This window comes from Equus asinus, chromosome 3, assembly GCF_041296235.1.
Source record: "Equus asinus isolate D_3611 breed Donkey chromosome 3, EquAss-T2T_v2, whole genome shotgun sequence".
Taxonomy (NCBI): Eukaryota; Metazoa; Chordata; class Mammalia; order Perissodactyla; family Equidae; genus Equus; species Equus asinus.
Genome location: NC_091792.1, coordinates 19,976,619 through 19,994,384, shown reverse-complemented (window position 1 = coordinate 19,994,384; position 17,766 = coordinate 19,976,619). Strand labels below are relative to the sequence as shown.

Below are 17,766 nucleotides of genomic sequence, written 5' to 3'. Positions count from 1 at the left end.
GCCTGCTTTTGTAGAGCCTTCTAGCTGAAAAGAGCTTTTACAATAAAGGATTATATTTTTAAAAAATCAAAGAACATGATCAAGACACCGTAAGTGGCCTTCAGACCTGAAAATATTTACTATCCAGCCCTGCACAGAAGAGTTTGCCAACCCTGAAATAAGTTTCTCCAAAGAGGATATGGGTTTGCTGATGCCAGGCACCTGGTTTTATTAACATTCCAGAACTACTTTATATCGTTAGTTTAAGCTTTTCAGAAAACTCCTGAAATATATTATGAATTTGAGCTGCAAATCCAAAAATGTTTGACCATCATGTGGTTACTTCTCAGAGCACTTCCCACCTGCCTCCATTCAGCATGACCCAGATATGCAATTTTTCTTATAGTTTCCTCTCTTTATACCTCAGTCAAGCGGTAAGCTGATTTCTAGTTCACTCTTACACTCAACATGTAGGCCAATCTCTTATTTTACTTCCTATCTTGGGTGGATCCTAGAGTTAATCTCCTGTACAATGTTCACGAGGCTGTGAATTTCAAAACTGACTTCACCTTATTTAGTACACGCCCTCTGAGTAAACCCGTTTCTGAGCTTAGTTTCTTTCTCTGGGTTCTCACATTCAGTCAATCTGTGGAATGAGTATATCTTATTTAAAAAAATTTTTTTAATAATTTAATCTAAGATTTTTAGTTCTTTTCCATACGGGGGTCATCTGGGAACACAGCCATCCATATAATCACAACTAGAACACTTGAATCAAGCTCCTTCACTTGTATTCTGCCACAATAGAGGTTTACATATGGTGCTGTGGAGAAAGCAGGAAGTGCAGACCTCAAAGCATGCTCAAAGAAGGTGATATCTAACCAAGTTTGAAATATGAATACTAGTTTGTCTAGCAAAGGTGATGGGGCAAGAGAATTTCGTGACTTTGGAGAAACGTGTGCAAAAGCTTAGAGATGAGAAGAGTATCTTTGGGAAACTTCAAGTACTTCAGTGTACAGAGAGAGGAGCAATGAGATGAGGCTGGAAAAGTGAAAACAGAGAGATACGGAAGAATTCGTGAAACAAAAGAGTAATACAAATGAGTCTTACTGACTAACGTGAGGCAAGGATATACCCATGTCAGTGTTCAGGGGTCATAGAGCCAATTATCAACACAGGAATAGTAGACCAACTAGGGTGTTTTGTTTTGTTTGGGGAAGAAAAGGAGCTAGAGATGGGGGTTTTGAATCAAGAAATAATAAATTCAGTTTGGGGCATGTTGATTTTTAAAGAACTCTAGGACAAATATTATGAAATGTCCTAGGAGGCAGCTAGATACATTGTTTCTGAAATTCAGGATCAAAATCTAGTCCAGGCAGGGGCCAGCTCCGCGGCCGAGTGGTTAAGTTTGCACGCTCCGCTGCCGCGGCCCAGGGTTCGGATCCTGGGGGCGGACATGGCACTGCTCGTCAGGCCACGTTGAGGCAGCGTCCCACATCCCACAACTAGAAGGACCTGCAACTAAGATATACAACTATGTATCGGGGCGTTTGGGAAATAAAAGCAGAAAAAAAAAAAAAATCTAGTCCAGGCATTAAAAAAGCTGGGATTAAAACATATAGTGATGAATGAAGCCCTGAGTAGAAAGACTGCCTAGGGAGAGCAGTGAGAGTAAGAATATAGAGGTCTTAAGTCATAAGCCTGGGAATTGCTGGCATTTAAGGAACAAACAGAAGATAAACATGTAAATCTAACTGAAAAAGAATGGCTACAGATGTAGGAGGAAAAGCAAAAGAATGTGGTATAATAAGAAAGTCAAAGTTTCAAGAAGTCAACAGCTTCAAATGCTCAAGACCAAGTAAGATCTAGACAGGCTTTTATCTAACAGTTTTAGAAATAAATCAGTAATAATCTTGGTACCATTCTCCCATTTCCTCTGTCTGGTCTCTTTGGTCTAAAGCCTCTCAAGAAATAGCAAGCATCTAGTCTCCCACTGCTCACAGGGAATCTGATTTTTTTAAGAACCTTAGTTTCTGATTCTACAAAAATGACTTTTTATCTTTGTCACTCTTTACCCTTTCACCAGCCCCATAACCTCACCTGTATTTCATTGAGAAAGGTCAAATCATGACAAGAAATGTCCTCATATTTCCACCACCAAATCTACAAAACCATCCACACTCATATTCTACACCTTCCCTCCAGGTAAAGAGTCCCTTCTTTGAAAGGCCAATACCTCTATACCAACGGTTCTCCACTAGGGGTGATTTTGCCCACACAACTCTGGTCAAAGTACATTTTTTATTGTTATGGGGATGGGGTGGGGTGTTACTGGCATAAGTGGGCAGGAGCCAAGGGTAATGCTAACCATCCTATGTTGCACAGGACAACCTCCACAAAAGAATTATCTGGCTCAAAATGTCAATAGGGCCGAGGTTAACAAACTGTTCCACGTGCTCTGAATCCTATCCAATCTCCTATTCTCAAGAACTTAGCCCCATTTCCTATCCCTTCTAGATCTTCAACTCTCCTTTTCCACTGGACGATTCCCATTCCCATGTAAAATATTCTAGCACTTGCCATTCTTTAAAAATATATTTATACACTGTTAATTAAACAAGGAGGTCATTAGGCTGAGGTGGCTCTAATGCTGTGGTGCCTATGTAAGCCAAGCAACATCTATGCCTGTAAATATTTCAAGGTTATGAAAGCAAAACCTAAGGACAACCAATCACAAACAGCCAACAAGGATTTAAGCTATAGCCAATCAATAATTTCCTTACTTTGCTTCCACCTTTTCTCTATAAAAGTTTTTCCCCAGCTCCCACTGATAGAGCACTTCTTACCACTTCTGGTTTGGCACTGCCCAATTAGAATCGATTATTGTTCATATAAATTCCAAAAATTTTAATATGCCTCAGTTTATCTTTAACAACACAAGCACACACACAAACCTTGATTCTGTGGAGACCTGGAATTGGCCACCCCAAGATATGTCTCTTTGGCATCAGGATTATTTGAGGCTGATTGCTTTTGATAAACTGGGACAGGGAAGGAGGCTCTGAGGAATGGAACTTGCCCTTTGTTAGGACACGTTTACATTTGTAAGGTAAATCTCTATCTGTAAAAGGTGCCTCCCTCTCTGTACCAGGAAGAAGAAAGGAGATGACCTTCTCTCTAAAAACTCTTAGTCAATACCAAAGGCAAGGACTTAAATCTGCATTTTATTGTGCTTGTCTGGTAACCTCCTGTAACTAACTTCCCTCCCCCTCCCAACGTTGGCATTTCTTTAAGGATTAAGCATCTTTCCTTAGGCTAAGAACTGATTGCTGCGCTCACCTGTGACCACCCAGCTCTAGACAATCGACTCCTGCTATGCCCACCGAGATAGCAGACCACTACCTGCTGTGTCCATCAAGCACTGTGCCGACCGGGCAATCTTGTGACTATTGTGGGAGGGACATTTCAATCACATGTGAAACACCCTGTTTGGGGGTATATGACCACTCTGTGCACCCCACTTCTTCGGTGCCCTTTCTTCCTGCGGGAAGAAAGGCCCCGGGCCATGGTTCCTCATAAAGCTTTGTTTAATTTTCTCTTGCTATTCTGTCTCATGTGAATTTAATTCATTCTCCGGCCAGACGAACCCACATTTGGGAAGAGGAAATGTCTTCCTCCCCTACAAATTCCTTATGTCCCTCCAGGTACTGCCATTTCTCGATTACCTTATACCAACCTTCAATATTCATATTACATTATTCAATACTCATATATATTTAAATGAATTACATTCATATTTCCACTTGCCATTTCTTCATTCAGACTTTTCTCCCAATTGTTCCACTGAGATAACTCACCAAGTTTCTTCTTTCCTGTTTATGAAGAGGGTCATAACTAAATTCAGTGGTCAATTATGGTAGTTATCCAATTGCCTAGATTTCCTGGTTTAATTATCTCCATCCACCCACCCTACTCCCACCAACATCACCATTATGAATGACTTGGAGTTGCGTTGAAGTTGCACTGGAGATTGCATTTTCAGTAGTCAGTCTTGTTTACTACCCCATTCCCAGCTTCCAGCATTTGTCTGGCACATGGCAAGCACTCAAATATATGTTAATGAATGATTCCCTAGCAAAGAGTTAATTTATTATAAAGCTACCACCTTTGAAGTATGTGTGTTAAAATAAGGAAGTGACTTGTGCAAGGGATCATGGACGGAATTTAAATAGCACGGCAAAACCTGACATCAGACTTCCTGATTCACTTGTCTCTCCAGCCGGAAGAAATCAAATCAAAACCATTTCTTAAGAGAAAGTGACTACAGTTGATTTGGGGCCTTATGTTGCCTATGAGAGGAAAGTGGTCTGAGGAAGTCTTTCAGCATAATGTATTAGGAGGAAGAATTAAGAGTTTTGCATTTTAAATACACAACATAAAAGGACTAATGATGGAAATGTCTGACACTATGATACTCTGGAAGAACTCCACAGACTGCACTTTGATGTCACAATTTCTATGTAAAGCCTTGAAGCTTCTGCAATCTTTGAATTCCTGGTCTCCTTCCATAAAAGGACTAATGATGGAAATGTCTGACACTATGATACTCTGGAAGAACTCCACAGACTGCACTTTGATGTCACAATTTCTATGTAAAGCCTTGAAGCTTCTGCAATCTTTGAATTCCTGGTCTCCTTCCATTTCCATCATTCATTATTTCTGGTCCCACATAACCATATGGCCTTTGTTCTTTCTCATACATGTCCAGACATTTACAGTTTTCAAAAGTCTTTACAGTCCTATGAGGTAGAGAAGACAAGAATGATCCCCGATCCCCATCTGAGGTTCAGAGAAGTTACTTATTGGCCCAGAATTGCACTCAGTGGAACTTGCACACAAGTTGACTCCTGGTCAGGAACAGGTCCCAGCTTTGCCAGAGAGGTTCTCAACTTGGTGTTCTTCTCTAGCGAGAAGAGGAACAGTTCAAGTGGTGGTGGTGAGGGGAAATTTAGGTGATTCTCCTCTTGCCAAGTCAGTATGATGCCATTGTCTCTATCTGCCAGATGTGGCATCTCCTGATAAATTTGTACACCAATTCCAGCTATACCAAAGACTTCACCACAACGAAGTTTCTCTCACCATCTGCAACAAATATAGAAAAGAGCCTGCCTGCATTTGTAAGAGGAATGCAGCAGGAAACAGTGAAGTAGTCAGCCAAGTCAGAGTGAATAACAGCCATCAGGTCTCCCAAGGCTCAAGGGCTCCATAAATTACAGAACATTGTCTGGGCCAAGGTAGAAGAAAGAGCCTACCTCCTGAGTATCCTCTCAACAATGCACCTGCTGATGGTCTGGATCATCCAGCAACTGGAAATGTTCCCTCATACAACACAAAGTCAGCAAATCCAAGGAGAACTCTGGGAATTGACACTTAGACCACCAGTGATAACTTCACAAAATACAAAGCTAGACAAAAAAAAAGCTCACAAAATGGACAAAGCTGGCATACTGCACAATAGCAAATGCTATGAGCCTGAAGATGAGATTAACTGACTGACCAATGTGATTCAGAAGCTTCCAATTTGGAGGTTCTTCCTGAAATGCTGGAAACAAAGGCATGAGAGGATTTGGGTTTCTACACGAGCAACTTGGACAGAGGGTACAATGACTGAGGGACTGGTTGCAATGGTTTATCTCCCTTGTTCTGAAGATTCAAACTAAAGATTTCTAGTTAGGGGGAAGTATCATGAGTGATAGTAGACTGAGCAATCCCTGAGCCTCACAAGCCCAGAAGCCAGCCAGCAATGTGAGTGACAAGATGCAGAAGCCAACCAGCACATCTCTGAGATGGAAGTCCTATCTGTATATCCTCTAGTAATAAAGCCTTCAACACTGTACAGGTTTATAATACAACCCCAAGAAGACCACTGGATAGGAAGACGAATAGTTGGATGCAAAAAACAAAGACAGTCTCAACCTACCCTGATTTTAGCCCAAGGAGCAACAACCCTGCAGCTCCAAGAAGTGAGTAAGTCATCTTTGGCTTGCCACTTCTTGTACCACACATCCCCATTCTGCTAGTCTGTTTTTAGTATTGTTATGAAATATGCCATACAGAAGAATGTATTAACCATACATATGCAACTTATTCAGAAAACTGACACTCAACAACTACTAGAAACAACACACGGTTAGCATATTAGAACCCTCTCAGGTCTGTGCGTCCCTAGCACCTTTTTGGGTGGAAGGGCAGTCTGGACGGTGGGGGCTTGGAAGACCAGCCTAAGGAGTTGAGCTTTATCTCCAAATACCTGATGTATCTGGGTATCCTACTCCCTCCCACCAAAACAACCCAAATCCTGACTTATGTAATAATTATTCCTGGCTTTTCTTTCTATTACCTTCTATGTACGTACACATTTCTGAAAAATGTTTGATTGACCTGCTCTTGAGCTTTATGGAATCATACTCTGTATGAAATCTTACTTCTTGCATTCAGCATTGTTTTCTAGATTCTTTGATAAAGATGTGTACAGCTGTCACTCATTTCCACTACTACACAGTATCAGTTTACTATACCGCAACATATCCAGTTAATTGTTGATGGACAATTTGGTTATTTCCAATTTGTGGATATAATGAACAACTCTGCTACACCGTTATATACTATTCTTGATAAACACTTTTAAGCTCCTCTCAGCAGTGTGATCCAATATAATTATTAAAAAACTGCAAGTAATTTTAAATTTCCCAGTAGCTTCATTAAAAACGTTAAAAAAGGGTGAAGTTTTAATATTTAACTAAATATACTATCATTTCAATATGCATAATTATAAAAATCACTGAGATATTTTACATTCTTTTTTTCTTACTAAGTCTTCAAAATCCAATATTATTCAACACACATCTCTTTTTGGACTAGCCACATTTTGAGGACTCAATAACCATAATGATTATTGGCTACCATATTTGAACAATGCAACTTGAAAGCATATTCCCAAGTACAGATGGTGAGCATAGAGGATAGTTTAGATTTTTATCCCCACATATTAATTAATGAAGTTCTTGTTCGAAATACTCCCAACCACTTCTGTCTGATGTTTTAACTTTGCTAATGTGGGTTTTATGAAATATTTCATTGAAATTTTAATTTATATCTTCTTGATTAATAATGTTGAACACCTTTTTACGATTTCAATCATTTGGACTTCCTCTCTTGTCAAATAGTTGTTCATGTCTTATAACGAGTTTTCTACTGAATCGTTTGATTTGTACTTCTTTATACATTTGTTTTACACTAGCTATCAAATCATGAATGGAAACCACCTTTTCTTTACTTTATGGACTACGCATGCACTGTTTTTGATGTTTAATGAAAAATTCTTTGTGGTGAATTTTTCGATCTTGTCCTTTAAGACCGTGTTTTGTGTCCACTTAAGAAACTTTTCCTTACTCTGGGATCATGCTTTATGCTTTTGCCCTTCACTGGAATACATTTGAATGATACTATAAGGCAGAGGTCTATAATTTCACTTTTTTCCCCACACAACTTTCCAGCATCATGTATTAAAAATCAGATCTTCTCTTCGCTCTGTAACCCCACCTGTTATTTACCAAATGTGCATATGCGCATGCAGCTGTTTCTGGATTTCCTATTCCATTTCTATGGTCTATCTTATACCTTTAATCTGCTAAAGTTGCTCTGCCTTGAGGAATGTGATGAGTTTCTTGTCTCTTATATTTCCATATAAGTTTAAGAATCAGGGGCCAGCCCCATGGCGGAGTGGTTAAGTTCACACGCTCCGCTTCGGTGGGCTAGGGTTTCGCCAGTTCAGATCCTGGGCACAGACATGGCACCGCTCATCAGGTCATGTTGAGGCAGTGTCCCATACAGCACAACCAGAGGCACTCACAACTAGAATATACAACCATGTAGTACCAGGGGGCTTTCGGGAGAAGAAGAAGAAAAAAAAGATTGGCAACAGATGTTAGCACAGGTGCCAATCTTTAAAAAAAAAAATCAGCTTATCACAAAAAAATCTGTTGAAACAGTTTTTGGAATTTGACTTTAGAATCAGTTTGGGGAAAATTACCCTTTACCACATTGGATCTTTCAAACATGAACTCTGGTATTTCTCTCCTTATTTATGTCTTCACTAACACTTTTCAATTATTATCATACTCTCCTTAAAAGTCTGGCGCATCCTATGGCAGGCAAAAGGGCCCCTCAAAGATATCCAGATCCCAATCCCTATAACATGTGATTATGTTAATCACATGGCAAAAAGGACTTTGAGCTGTAACTAAGGTTTCTCATAAGTGACCTTAAGATAGGTAGCTTACTCTGGATTATGCAGAGAACTTTCTCCAACCACAGGCAGGAGATGTAGCAGAAGAAAAAGAGGGAAGCAAAGCAGGGCCCCACCAACTGTTGGTAATTTAGACTGACAATGCAATTTGACCAAGAATGCAGGTGGCCTAAAGGAGCTGAGAGGCTCCAGACAGGAAAAAGGAAATGAGGGACCTCAACTTTACCCGTAGCCACAAGGAACTGAATTCTGCAAACAGTGTGAATGAACCTGGAAGTGATTCTCACATAAAACCTCCAGATAAGGCAGGAACACCTGGATTTCAGTCCGAAGCTGAAATCCAAAGTAGAGAAACCAACTGAGATCACCTGGAATTCTTATCAACAAAATTAAATAATTACTGATGTTTTAAACTGCCAAATTTGTAGTAATTTCTTATGGCAGCCAAGGAAAATACATATTCTTCATGATTGTTTTATACTATTAGAAAACGGAATCTTAAAAGTTACTATTTCCAACTAACTGCTACTACGTAGAAATTCTCTGGATTCTAAAAATAATTACCTAGAAAACTTATTAAGCACTTACTAACTTTAATCACTCACCCGTAAGATACTTTTGGATTTTCTATTTACATAATCCTAAATTCTTACTTCTTCCTTTCCAGCTCTTATCTTTTTTTTTTCTTTCTTTCTTTTTTTTTTGTTTGCCTTACTGGTCTAACAAAGATATCCAATATATTTGATAGATTTGACAGTGAGCATCTTTGTCTTATTCTAATTATAAGAGATTAGCTTCAACAATTCACCATTCAGAATGATCTGTTTGTAGGGGATTTTACAGAAACCCTTTATGAGGCTAAAGATATCCCCCTTTATTCCTATTTAGCTAAAAATAATTTCATGCATGCATGTTGACTTTACCAAATGCACTTTCTGCATTAAAGTGATCACAATCTTCAATCTATTCATGAGAATTGCATTGACTAACCTTTCTAATGTATTAATAACTTGCATTATTGAAATGAAAACTTGGTGTTTTTAAAAAACAGTCCTAGATTTGGTTTGCTAAAAGATTGTTTAGAATATTTAAACCTAGATTACCTGTAATGCTTGACTCACATTCTTGTGAATTTCTCATTCATGTTCTCTTCAGGTTATCAGTATCAAGGTTATGCTCTTCTCATAAAATGAGCAAAGTAGTTCCTCTTTTTCCCACTCATTCACAAATATTTAAGTACTTAGTATTAGCTCTAGTCACTGGAAATATTTTTTCATGGCTGGAATCATTCCAATTTTCGGAGAACTTGCTAATAAAGCCAAGTCATATTCAAGTTTGAAAAATTTTTTTAAATGGTTTATAACAAGTTATTTTTTAGTCAGTCTTGGTAAGTTAAATATTTTTCTAGAAATCTTTCCTTACGTAAACGTTCAAATTATCAGTCTAATATACTTCTAAATTTCTCCATGATCAGTAATTACATCCCCATTTTCATTGCAGCTAAAACATGTACATTTTCCTCTTTTTTGTCCTCATACATTTAATCTTTTCAAAGAATTGTGAGTATGGTTAATCCTCTATTCTATTAGACCTAATTACTTAAATTTTGCTATTTATTATTTCCTTCCATATACTTTTAAGGGGGTTTATTTTGCTAATTCTTTTTCTAACTTCTTGAGGGTTTTCTAACTTACGGCTTCTTGAAAGCTAAAGCAGAGTCTATTATTGTTCACAGTCGGCATTCCCTAGATTAGAGGACTAGCATATCCACACCCATTGTAATCACCTTTCATGCCTTTTGAAAATATACATCCCCAGCCCATAGGCTTAGCCATATGATTTGCTTTAGCCAATAGAATGTGAGCAAACGTTTACGTAAAGAACATCTAAGCAGCAATTCTGAATACAATTATACACTTTAGCTCAGCCTGTTGTTCATCCCCTCTACTGTGTGAATGAATGAGCAAGTGCTGATAGGGGCTGCTCTCTCAGCATAAATCCCAAAAATGAGAAAACACCCAGAACAGAGCCAAACACACACAGCTGCAACAGCCAAGCCACAGCCACTGTGAAACAATGTGAGAAATTCTTTCTTTAAGCCTTTGAGATCTGGGGCGGGGCAGATTTTATACAGCAAAGAAATATGGGTGCTTGGCTTATTAATTTCAAGCATTTTCTCTAATACTTGCCTTTAAGCCTATCTCTTTAGGTGCACCTCAAACTCAGTTATCATTCCACTTAGATTTTCTAATTTTCACTATGATTTCCTCTTTGGTGAGTTATTTAAAGTATACCTTTATTCTAAAACATACAGAATTTTAATATTTTATCTTTTTATCACCCTTATTTTTAAAACATTGTTGATTGGTAAATCTCCATTTGAGCCATTCCTACCATTGGTATTGAGGATGGGGAGAAAAGTCTATTATTTTGCTCTTTAACATTTGTTTATTACTAAACACTAGTAATTCCACTAATAATGTGTTTTATGTACTATCAGTGCTTTGAAATTTGCTTTACAAACCACTGTAGGTCAAACTACTAGATATGCCCAAAAAGAACATGTACTCTGCAGTTGTTAGGTAAAGAGTTGTTACTCAAATTATTATATTTTTAATGTTTGAGTCTTCCTTTACTTAATTTACTTAGGGGGTAAATTAAATAACTCACTATGACTGGATTTGTTCTATCAATTTTTGCTTCACATGTTGGAAGATTTTATACTAAGTACGTTAAATTTTAAATTATACTTTTCTGATGGATTTCTTCACTTCTAATCATTACAAGAGGACATTAGCACCAGGAATTCTTTCAGTGTCTTCAACTCTACTTTGAAAGTCTATTCTGTCTGATATTAATAAATGTACAAGAGCTTCTTTTGGCTTATTTATTTTGTAAGTAGCTGGGTTTTCTTTATAATTTTTATTTTTAATTGGTGTTAAAAATACTTAAAATTTACCATCTTTAAGTGTATAGTTCTGCAGTGTAATATATATTCAGAGTATTGTGGAGACATCCATAATTTTTTTTATTTAGCAAAACTGAAATTCTATACCCCTGAAACAACTCCCCATTTCCCCCTTACCCCCAGCAAGCACGGTTCTAATTTGTTTCTATGAATTTGACTATTTTATTAACTCATATAAGCGGAATCATACAGTATGTCTTTGTGACTTGCTTACGTAGCATGTCCTCAAAGACCATCAATGTTGTAGCATGTGACAGATTTCCTTCTTTTTTAAGACTGAATAATATTCCATTGTACGTATACACATTTTATTTATCCAGTCATCTCATGATGGACTCCTTAGTTTTTTAAGGAACTGCTATACTGTTTTCTATAGCAGCTATACCATTTTATGTTCCCACCAACAACCCACAAGGTTCCTTGTTTTCTCCACATCCTCTCCAACAACTGTTATTTATTGGGTTTTGATTTTTATTTTGAAAGTAGGAATCTCAATGAGTCTGAGGTGCTATCTCATTGTGATTTTGATTTGCATGTCTCTAATGAGTGATGTCGAGCATATTTTCAGGTGCTTATTGGCCATTTGTGCATCATCTTTGGAGAAATGTCTACTGGACTCCTTTGCCCATTTTCTAAACTGAGCTTTTGTTGTTGTTGTTGGATTTATTTATATATTTGAGAATATTAACCTCTTATAAGATATGAAAATATTTTACCCTATTCTGTAGGATGCCTTTTCACTGTTGTGTTTAATACACAGAAGTTTTTCATTTTCATGAATTCCAATTTGTCTATTTTTGTTTATTATCTGTGCTATTGGTGTCATATCCAAGAAACCACTGCCAAATCAAACATCATGAAGCTTCACCCCTATGTTTTCTTCTAGGAGTTTTACAGTTTTAGATCTTAGGTTTAAGTAATCTTTAATTAAATATTTTTACATATGGTGTTAAGGTAATGGTCCAACTTTATTCTTTTTCATATGAATATCCAGTGTCCCCAAAACCATTTGTTGAGATTGTCCCTTCCCCAAGGAGTGGTCTTGGCACCCATCTTGAAAATCACTTGACTGTATAGTCAACTCAAGGGTTTACTTCTGGGCTCTCTAATCTATTCCATTTGTCTATATCTGTCTTTATACCAGTACTACATTGTTTGGATTGCTATAGTTTTGTAATCAGAAGCGTGAGATTTCCAATTTTTTTTTTTTAACTGAGAAAGATTCGCCCTGAGCTAACATCTGTTGCCAATCTTCCTCTCTCTTTTTTTTCCCTCCCCAAAGCCCCAATACATAGTTGTATATTCTAGTTGTAGATCCTTCTAGTTCTTCTCTGTGACCCACTGCCATAGCATGGCTACTGACAGACGAGTGGTATGGTTCTGCACCTGGGAACCAAACCCAGAACATCAAAGTGGAGCACACCGGACTTTAACCATTAGGCCAGCAGGGCTGGCTCAACTTTATTCTTCTTTTTAAAGATTGCTTTGGTACTTCAGGGTCCCCTGAGATTCCATATGAATTTTAGTATTGCTTTTCCTATGTCTGTGAAAAATGCCATTGGAATTTTGATAGGGATTACACTAAATCTGCAGATCACATTGGGTAGTATTGACTTCCAATCCATGTACACTGGATGTCTTTCCTTTCCCTTGTTATTTTTTTAAAAAGAGCGTTATTAGAGCCAGCCCGGTGGTGCAGCTGTTAGGTTTGCATGTTCCACTTCTCAGTGGCCCGGGGTTCGCTGGTTGGGATCCTGGGTGCAGACATGGCACTACTTGGCAAAAGCCACGCTGTGGTAGGCGTCCCATATATAAAAAAAAGTAGAGGAAGATGGGCTTGGATGTTAGCTCAGGGCCAGTCTTCCTCTGCAAAAAGAGGAGGATTGGCAGCAGTTAGCTCAGGGCTAATCTTCCTCAAAAAAAAAAAAACAAAACAGCTTTATTAAGATATAAATCATATATGGTACAATCAACCCCAGTGTACAATTCAATTGTTTTTAGCATAGTTTTGCAACCATCATCACAATCAATATTACATTTTCATCACAATAAAAAGAAGCTCAGCATCCATTAGCAGCCACACTCTATTTCCTCCCAACTTCCACCCCAGGCAACTACCAATCTAATTTTTTTTCTGTTCTGGACATTTCATATAAACAGAATCATACAATATGTGGTACTTTATTACTGGCTTCTTTTACTTAGTACAATGTTTTCATGTTGAACATCTATCAGGAAATTCATTTCTTTCTACTGCCAAATAATACTTCATTGTATGGTTATACCACCTTTTATGTATCCATTCATCAGTTCATGAACATTTGAGTTCTCTCCACTTTCATAATGCTGCAATGAACATTTGTGTACAAGTTTTCGTGTGGACATAATTTGTCATTTCTCTTGTGTATATAGTTAAGAGTGGAATTCCAGGGTCATATGATAACTCTGTTTAAACTTTTGAGAACTGCCAGACTGCTTTGGAAAGCAGTCTGATCATTTTACATTCTCATGAGAAGTCTATGAGGATTCCTATTTCTGCCCATCATTGACAATAATTGTGAGTGCATCTTTTTGATTACAGTCATTCTAGTAAGTATGGGGTGATATCTCATTGCAATTTTGGTTTTTCACTTCCCTGGTGGCTAATGATGTCAACCAACTTTCCATGGGCTTAATAGCCATTTGTATATCTTCTCTGGAGAAATATCTATTCAGATTCTTTGCTTATTTTATAACCAGGTTATTCATATTTTTATTATTGAGTTGTAATAATAAAGAGTTCTTTATATATTATAAATACAAGTCCTTTATTAAATATGTAATTTACAAATATTTTCTCCTTTTTGTTTTTGGTTAGTAGACTTTTTAGAGTAGTTTTATCTTCATGGCAAAATTATGTGAAAAGTGCAGAGTTCCCATATACCCTATACCCTCCCACAGACACAGCCTCCCCACTATCAACATCCTGAACCAAATGTTACATTTGTTACAACTGAGGAACCTACACTGACACATTATTATCACCAAAGTCCATAGTTTACATAGGTCTCATTCTTAGTATTGTACATCCCACAGGTTTTGATATATGTATAATGACATGCTTCCATTATTATACTATCATACAGAATAGCTTCACTGCCCTAAAAATCCTCTGTTCTGCCTATTCATCCCTCCCTCTCCTCCCAACCTCCCAATCACTGATCTTTTTACTGTCTTCATAGTTTTATTTTCCAGCATGTCAAATAGTTGGAATTATACATACAGTATGGAGCCTTTTCAGATTGCATTCTTTCACCTAGTAATACGCATTTAAGATTCCTCCATGTCTTTTCGTGGCTTGATCGCTTGTTTCTTTTTAGCACTGTGTAATATTCCATTGTCTGGACATACCAGTTTATTTATCCATTCACCTACTGAAGGACATCTTGGTTGCTTCCAAGTTTTGGCAATTATGAATAAAGCTGCTGTAAACATTCATGTGCAGATTTTTGTGTGGACATAAGTTTTCAGCTCCTTTGGGTAAGTACCAAAGAGGGTGACTGTATGTTAAGAATATGTCTAGCTTTGTAAGAAACTACCAAACTGTCTTCCAAAGTGGCTGTACCATTTTGCATTCCCATCACCAAAGAATGACAGCTCATGTTACTCCACATCCTCACCAGCATTTGGTTTTGTCAGTCTTCTGGATTTTGGTCTTCTAAAAGGTGTAATGGTATCTCATTGTTTTAATTTGCATTTCCCTGATGACATATGATATAGAGTATCTCTTCATAGACTTATTTGCCATCCGTATGTCTTTTTTGGTGAGATGTTTATTCAGGTCTTTGGCCCATTTTTTAACTGGGTTGTTTTCAGATTGTTGAGTTTTAAGAGTTCTTTGTATAATTTGGATAATAGTCCTTTATCAAATGTGTCTTTTGCTAATACTTTCTGCCATTAGGTGGCTTCTCTTCCCATTCTTAATGATGTCACTAGCTGAGCAGAAGTTTTTCTTTTTCTTTTTTTTTTTTTACTGAGGAAGATTTGCTCTGAGCTAACATCTGTGCCAATCTTCCTCTACTTTGTATGTGTGCTGCCACCACAGCATGGCCGCTGACAAGTGGTATAGGTCCATGGCAGGGAACTGAACCCAGGCTGCTGAAGTGGAGGATGCCAAACTTAACTTATAGGCCACGGGGCCAGCTCCCAGAAACATTTCATTTTAATGAAATCCAACATCAGTTCTTTCCTTCATTGATTGTACTATTGGCGTCACATCTAAAAAGTTATCGCAAACCCAGGATCATCTAGATTTTCTCTTATGTTATCTTCTAGGAGTTTTATAGTTTTGTGTTTTACGTTTGGATCTGTGATCCATTTTGAGTTAATTTTTTTTTTTTAAAGATTTTATTTTTTCCTTTTTCTCCCCAAAGCCCCCCAGTACATAGTTGTATATCCTTCGTTGTGGGTCCTTCTAGTTGTGGCATGTGAGACGCTGCTTCAGCGTGGTCTGATGAGCAGTGCCATGTCCGCGCCCAGGATTCGAACCAACGAAACACTGGGCCGCCTGCAGCGGAGCGCATGAACTTAACCACTCGGCCACGGGGCCAGCCCCCATTTTGAGTTAATTTTTGTGAAAAGATTTAAGGTTTGTCTCTAGATTTTTTTTGCATGTGGATGCCCAGTTGTTCCATCACCATTTACTGAGAAGACTATATTTTGTCCATTGTATTGCCTTTGCTCTTTTGTCAAAGATCAGTTTACTATGTTTTTCGAGGCCTATTTCCAGGTTCTCTTTGGCTCTACTGATCTATTTGCCTGTTCTTTCACCAATACCACTGTCTTGATCACTGTAGCTTTTAGCAACTCTTGAAGTTGGGTAGTATCAGTCCTCTATTCTTCTCCTTCAACACTGACTGGTCATTCTGGGTCTTTTGCCTCTCCACATAAATTTTAGAATAAGTTTGTCAATATCCACAAAATAAATTCCTGAAATCTTGAATGGAATTGCATTTTATCTATAGATCAAGTTGGGGAGAACAGACAATATTGAGTCTTCCTATTCATGAATATGGGACATCTCTCATTTATTTTGTTTTTCTTAGATTTCTTTCATCAGAGTTATAGTATTCCTCATATAGATCCTGTATATATTTTCTTAGATTTATACCTCAGTATCTCATTTTTGGGGGTGCTAATGGAAATGGTATTGTGGGTGTCTTTTTATTGTCCTTTCAGTTTCTTCACTGTATCCTTTCTCACTACAATATTTAAAATTTTTTGATGAATTTATTTCTTTTCTTTTGCTGCTTGTGCTACTGGTGTCATTCATGTAAGAAATCACTGTCAAACACATAGTCATAGAGATTTTCTACTGTTTTCTTGCAAGAGTTTTATACTCATTTTGAGTTAATTTTGTACATGGTGAGTTAGGGTGGCATCTAACTTATTCTTTCACATGTGGATACCCACTTGCTCTAAGGCCACTTGTTGAAAAAGACTATTCTTTCCCTATTGAACGCTTTAGATACTTTTGCCGAAAGTCAGTTGACCACAGACACATGGGTTTATTTCCAGACTGTCAATTCTCTTCCATTGATCGGTATATCTACGCTTAATCTAGTACCAACAGTGTCTTAATGTAAGGACTGTGTATGAATCCTTCAACTTTGTTCTTTTTTGAGATTGTTTTGCCTATTCTAGGTTCCCTGAATTGCTATATGAATTTCAGATCAGCTTGTCAATTTCTGCAAAGAGGCCATTTAGGATATTGATAGGGATTACATTAAATCTGTAGATTGATTCTGGTTGGTTACTACTCTATGGTATATATTTTTCCAATCTTTTCCTTTCAATCTTTTTGTTTCCTTATTTTTTTGGTGTGTTACATGTAAATAACTGGCTGTATTTACATACACTCACAATATTTACCCATTTTGGCTACTTAAATATTTGGATTCAAATCTACCACCTTATTTTTATGCTGGAAGCCCCCTTTCCCTTTTTTCTTGTCTTACATTTTTCCTTTCTCCTGGTTTCAAGGTTATTCCTGTAATTTTATTTTTAAATAGGTATTCTTCAAACTGCAACATGAAAACCTTAAAAACTAAAATTAATCAATAGCTTCTTTCCAAACACAAAAGTAACTTTAAATATTATTTACTTATTGTTCTCTCCCAGTTTGTGTTGTTATATTAAATCTGTAACATATAGTTATTGTTTTATACAGTTAATATTTATTTAGATTTATTCACATATTTATCACTTGCTTTGCTCTGCAGTCCTTTCTGTATCTTTGGCATCTGGAATCACTTTTACTCTACCTTTTGAATTTCCTTTGATAAGGCTCTGCTGGTTGCAATTTCTCTCGTTATATTTCACCCTTTTACTTGAACGATATTTTTTTCCTTTCTTTTTTTTTTTTTTTTTTTTTTGAGGAAGACTGGCCCTGAGCAAGCATCTGTGCCCATCTTCCTCTACTTTATATGTGGGATGCTTGCCACAGCATGGCTTGCCAAGCGGTGCCATGTCC

General features: G+C 37.4%; 1 protein-coding gene across 18 annotated transcripts in view; it reads right to left on the bottom strand.

Annotated features, from left to right (window-relative positions):
* Positions 1 to 17,766, bottom strand: part of LARP1B (La ribonucleoprotein 1B) — a 133,880-nt gene that overhangs the window by 74,335 nt on the left and 41,779 nt on the right. The window contains exon 12 of one of the 18 annotated variants that reach the window (XM_070504742.1): positions 12,820 to 13,121. The exons of the other annotated variants lie outside the window; for them this stretch is intronic. Within the exon in view, the coding sequence (XP_070360843.1) occupies positions 12,909 to 13,121 (213 nt within the window). The 3' untranslated portion in view covers positions 12,820 to 12,908. Of the gene's footprint in view, positions 1 to 12,819; positions 13,122 to 17,766 lie in introns of those variants that run through there. 18 annotated transcript variants of the gene reach the window in all.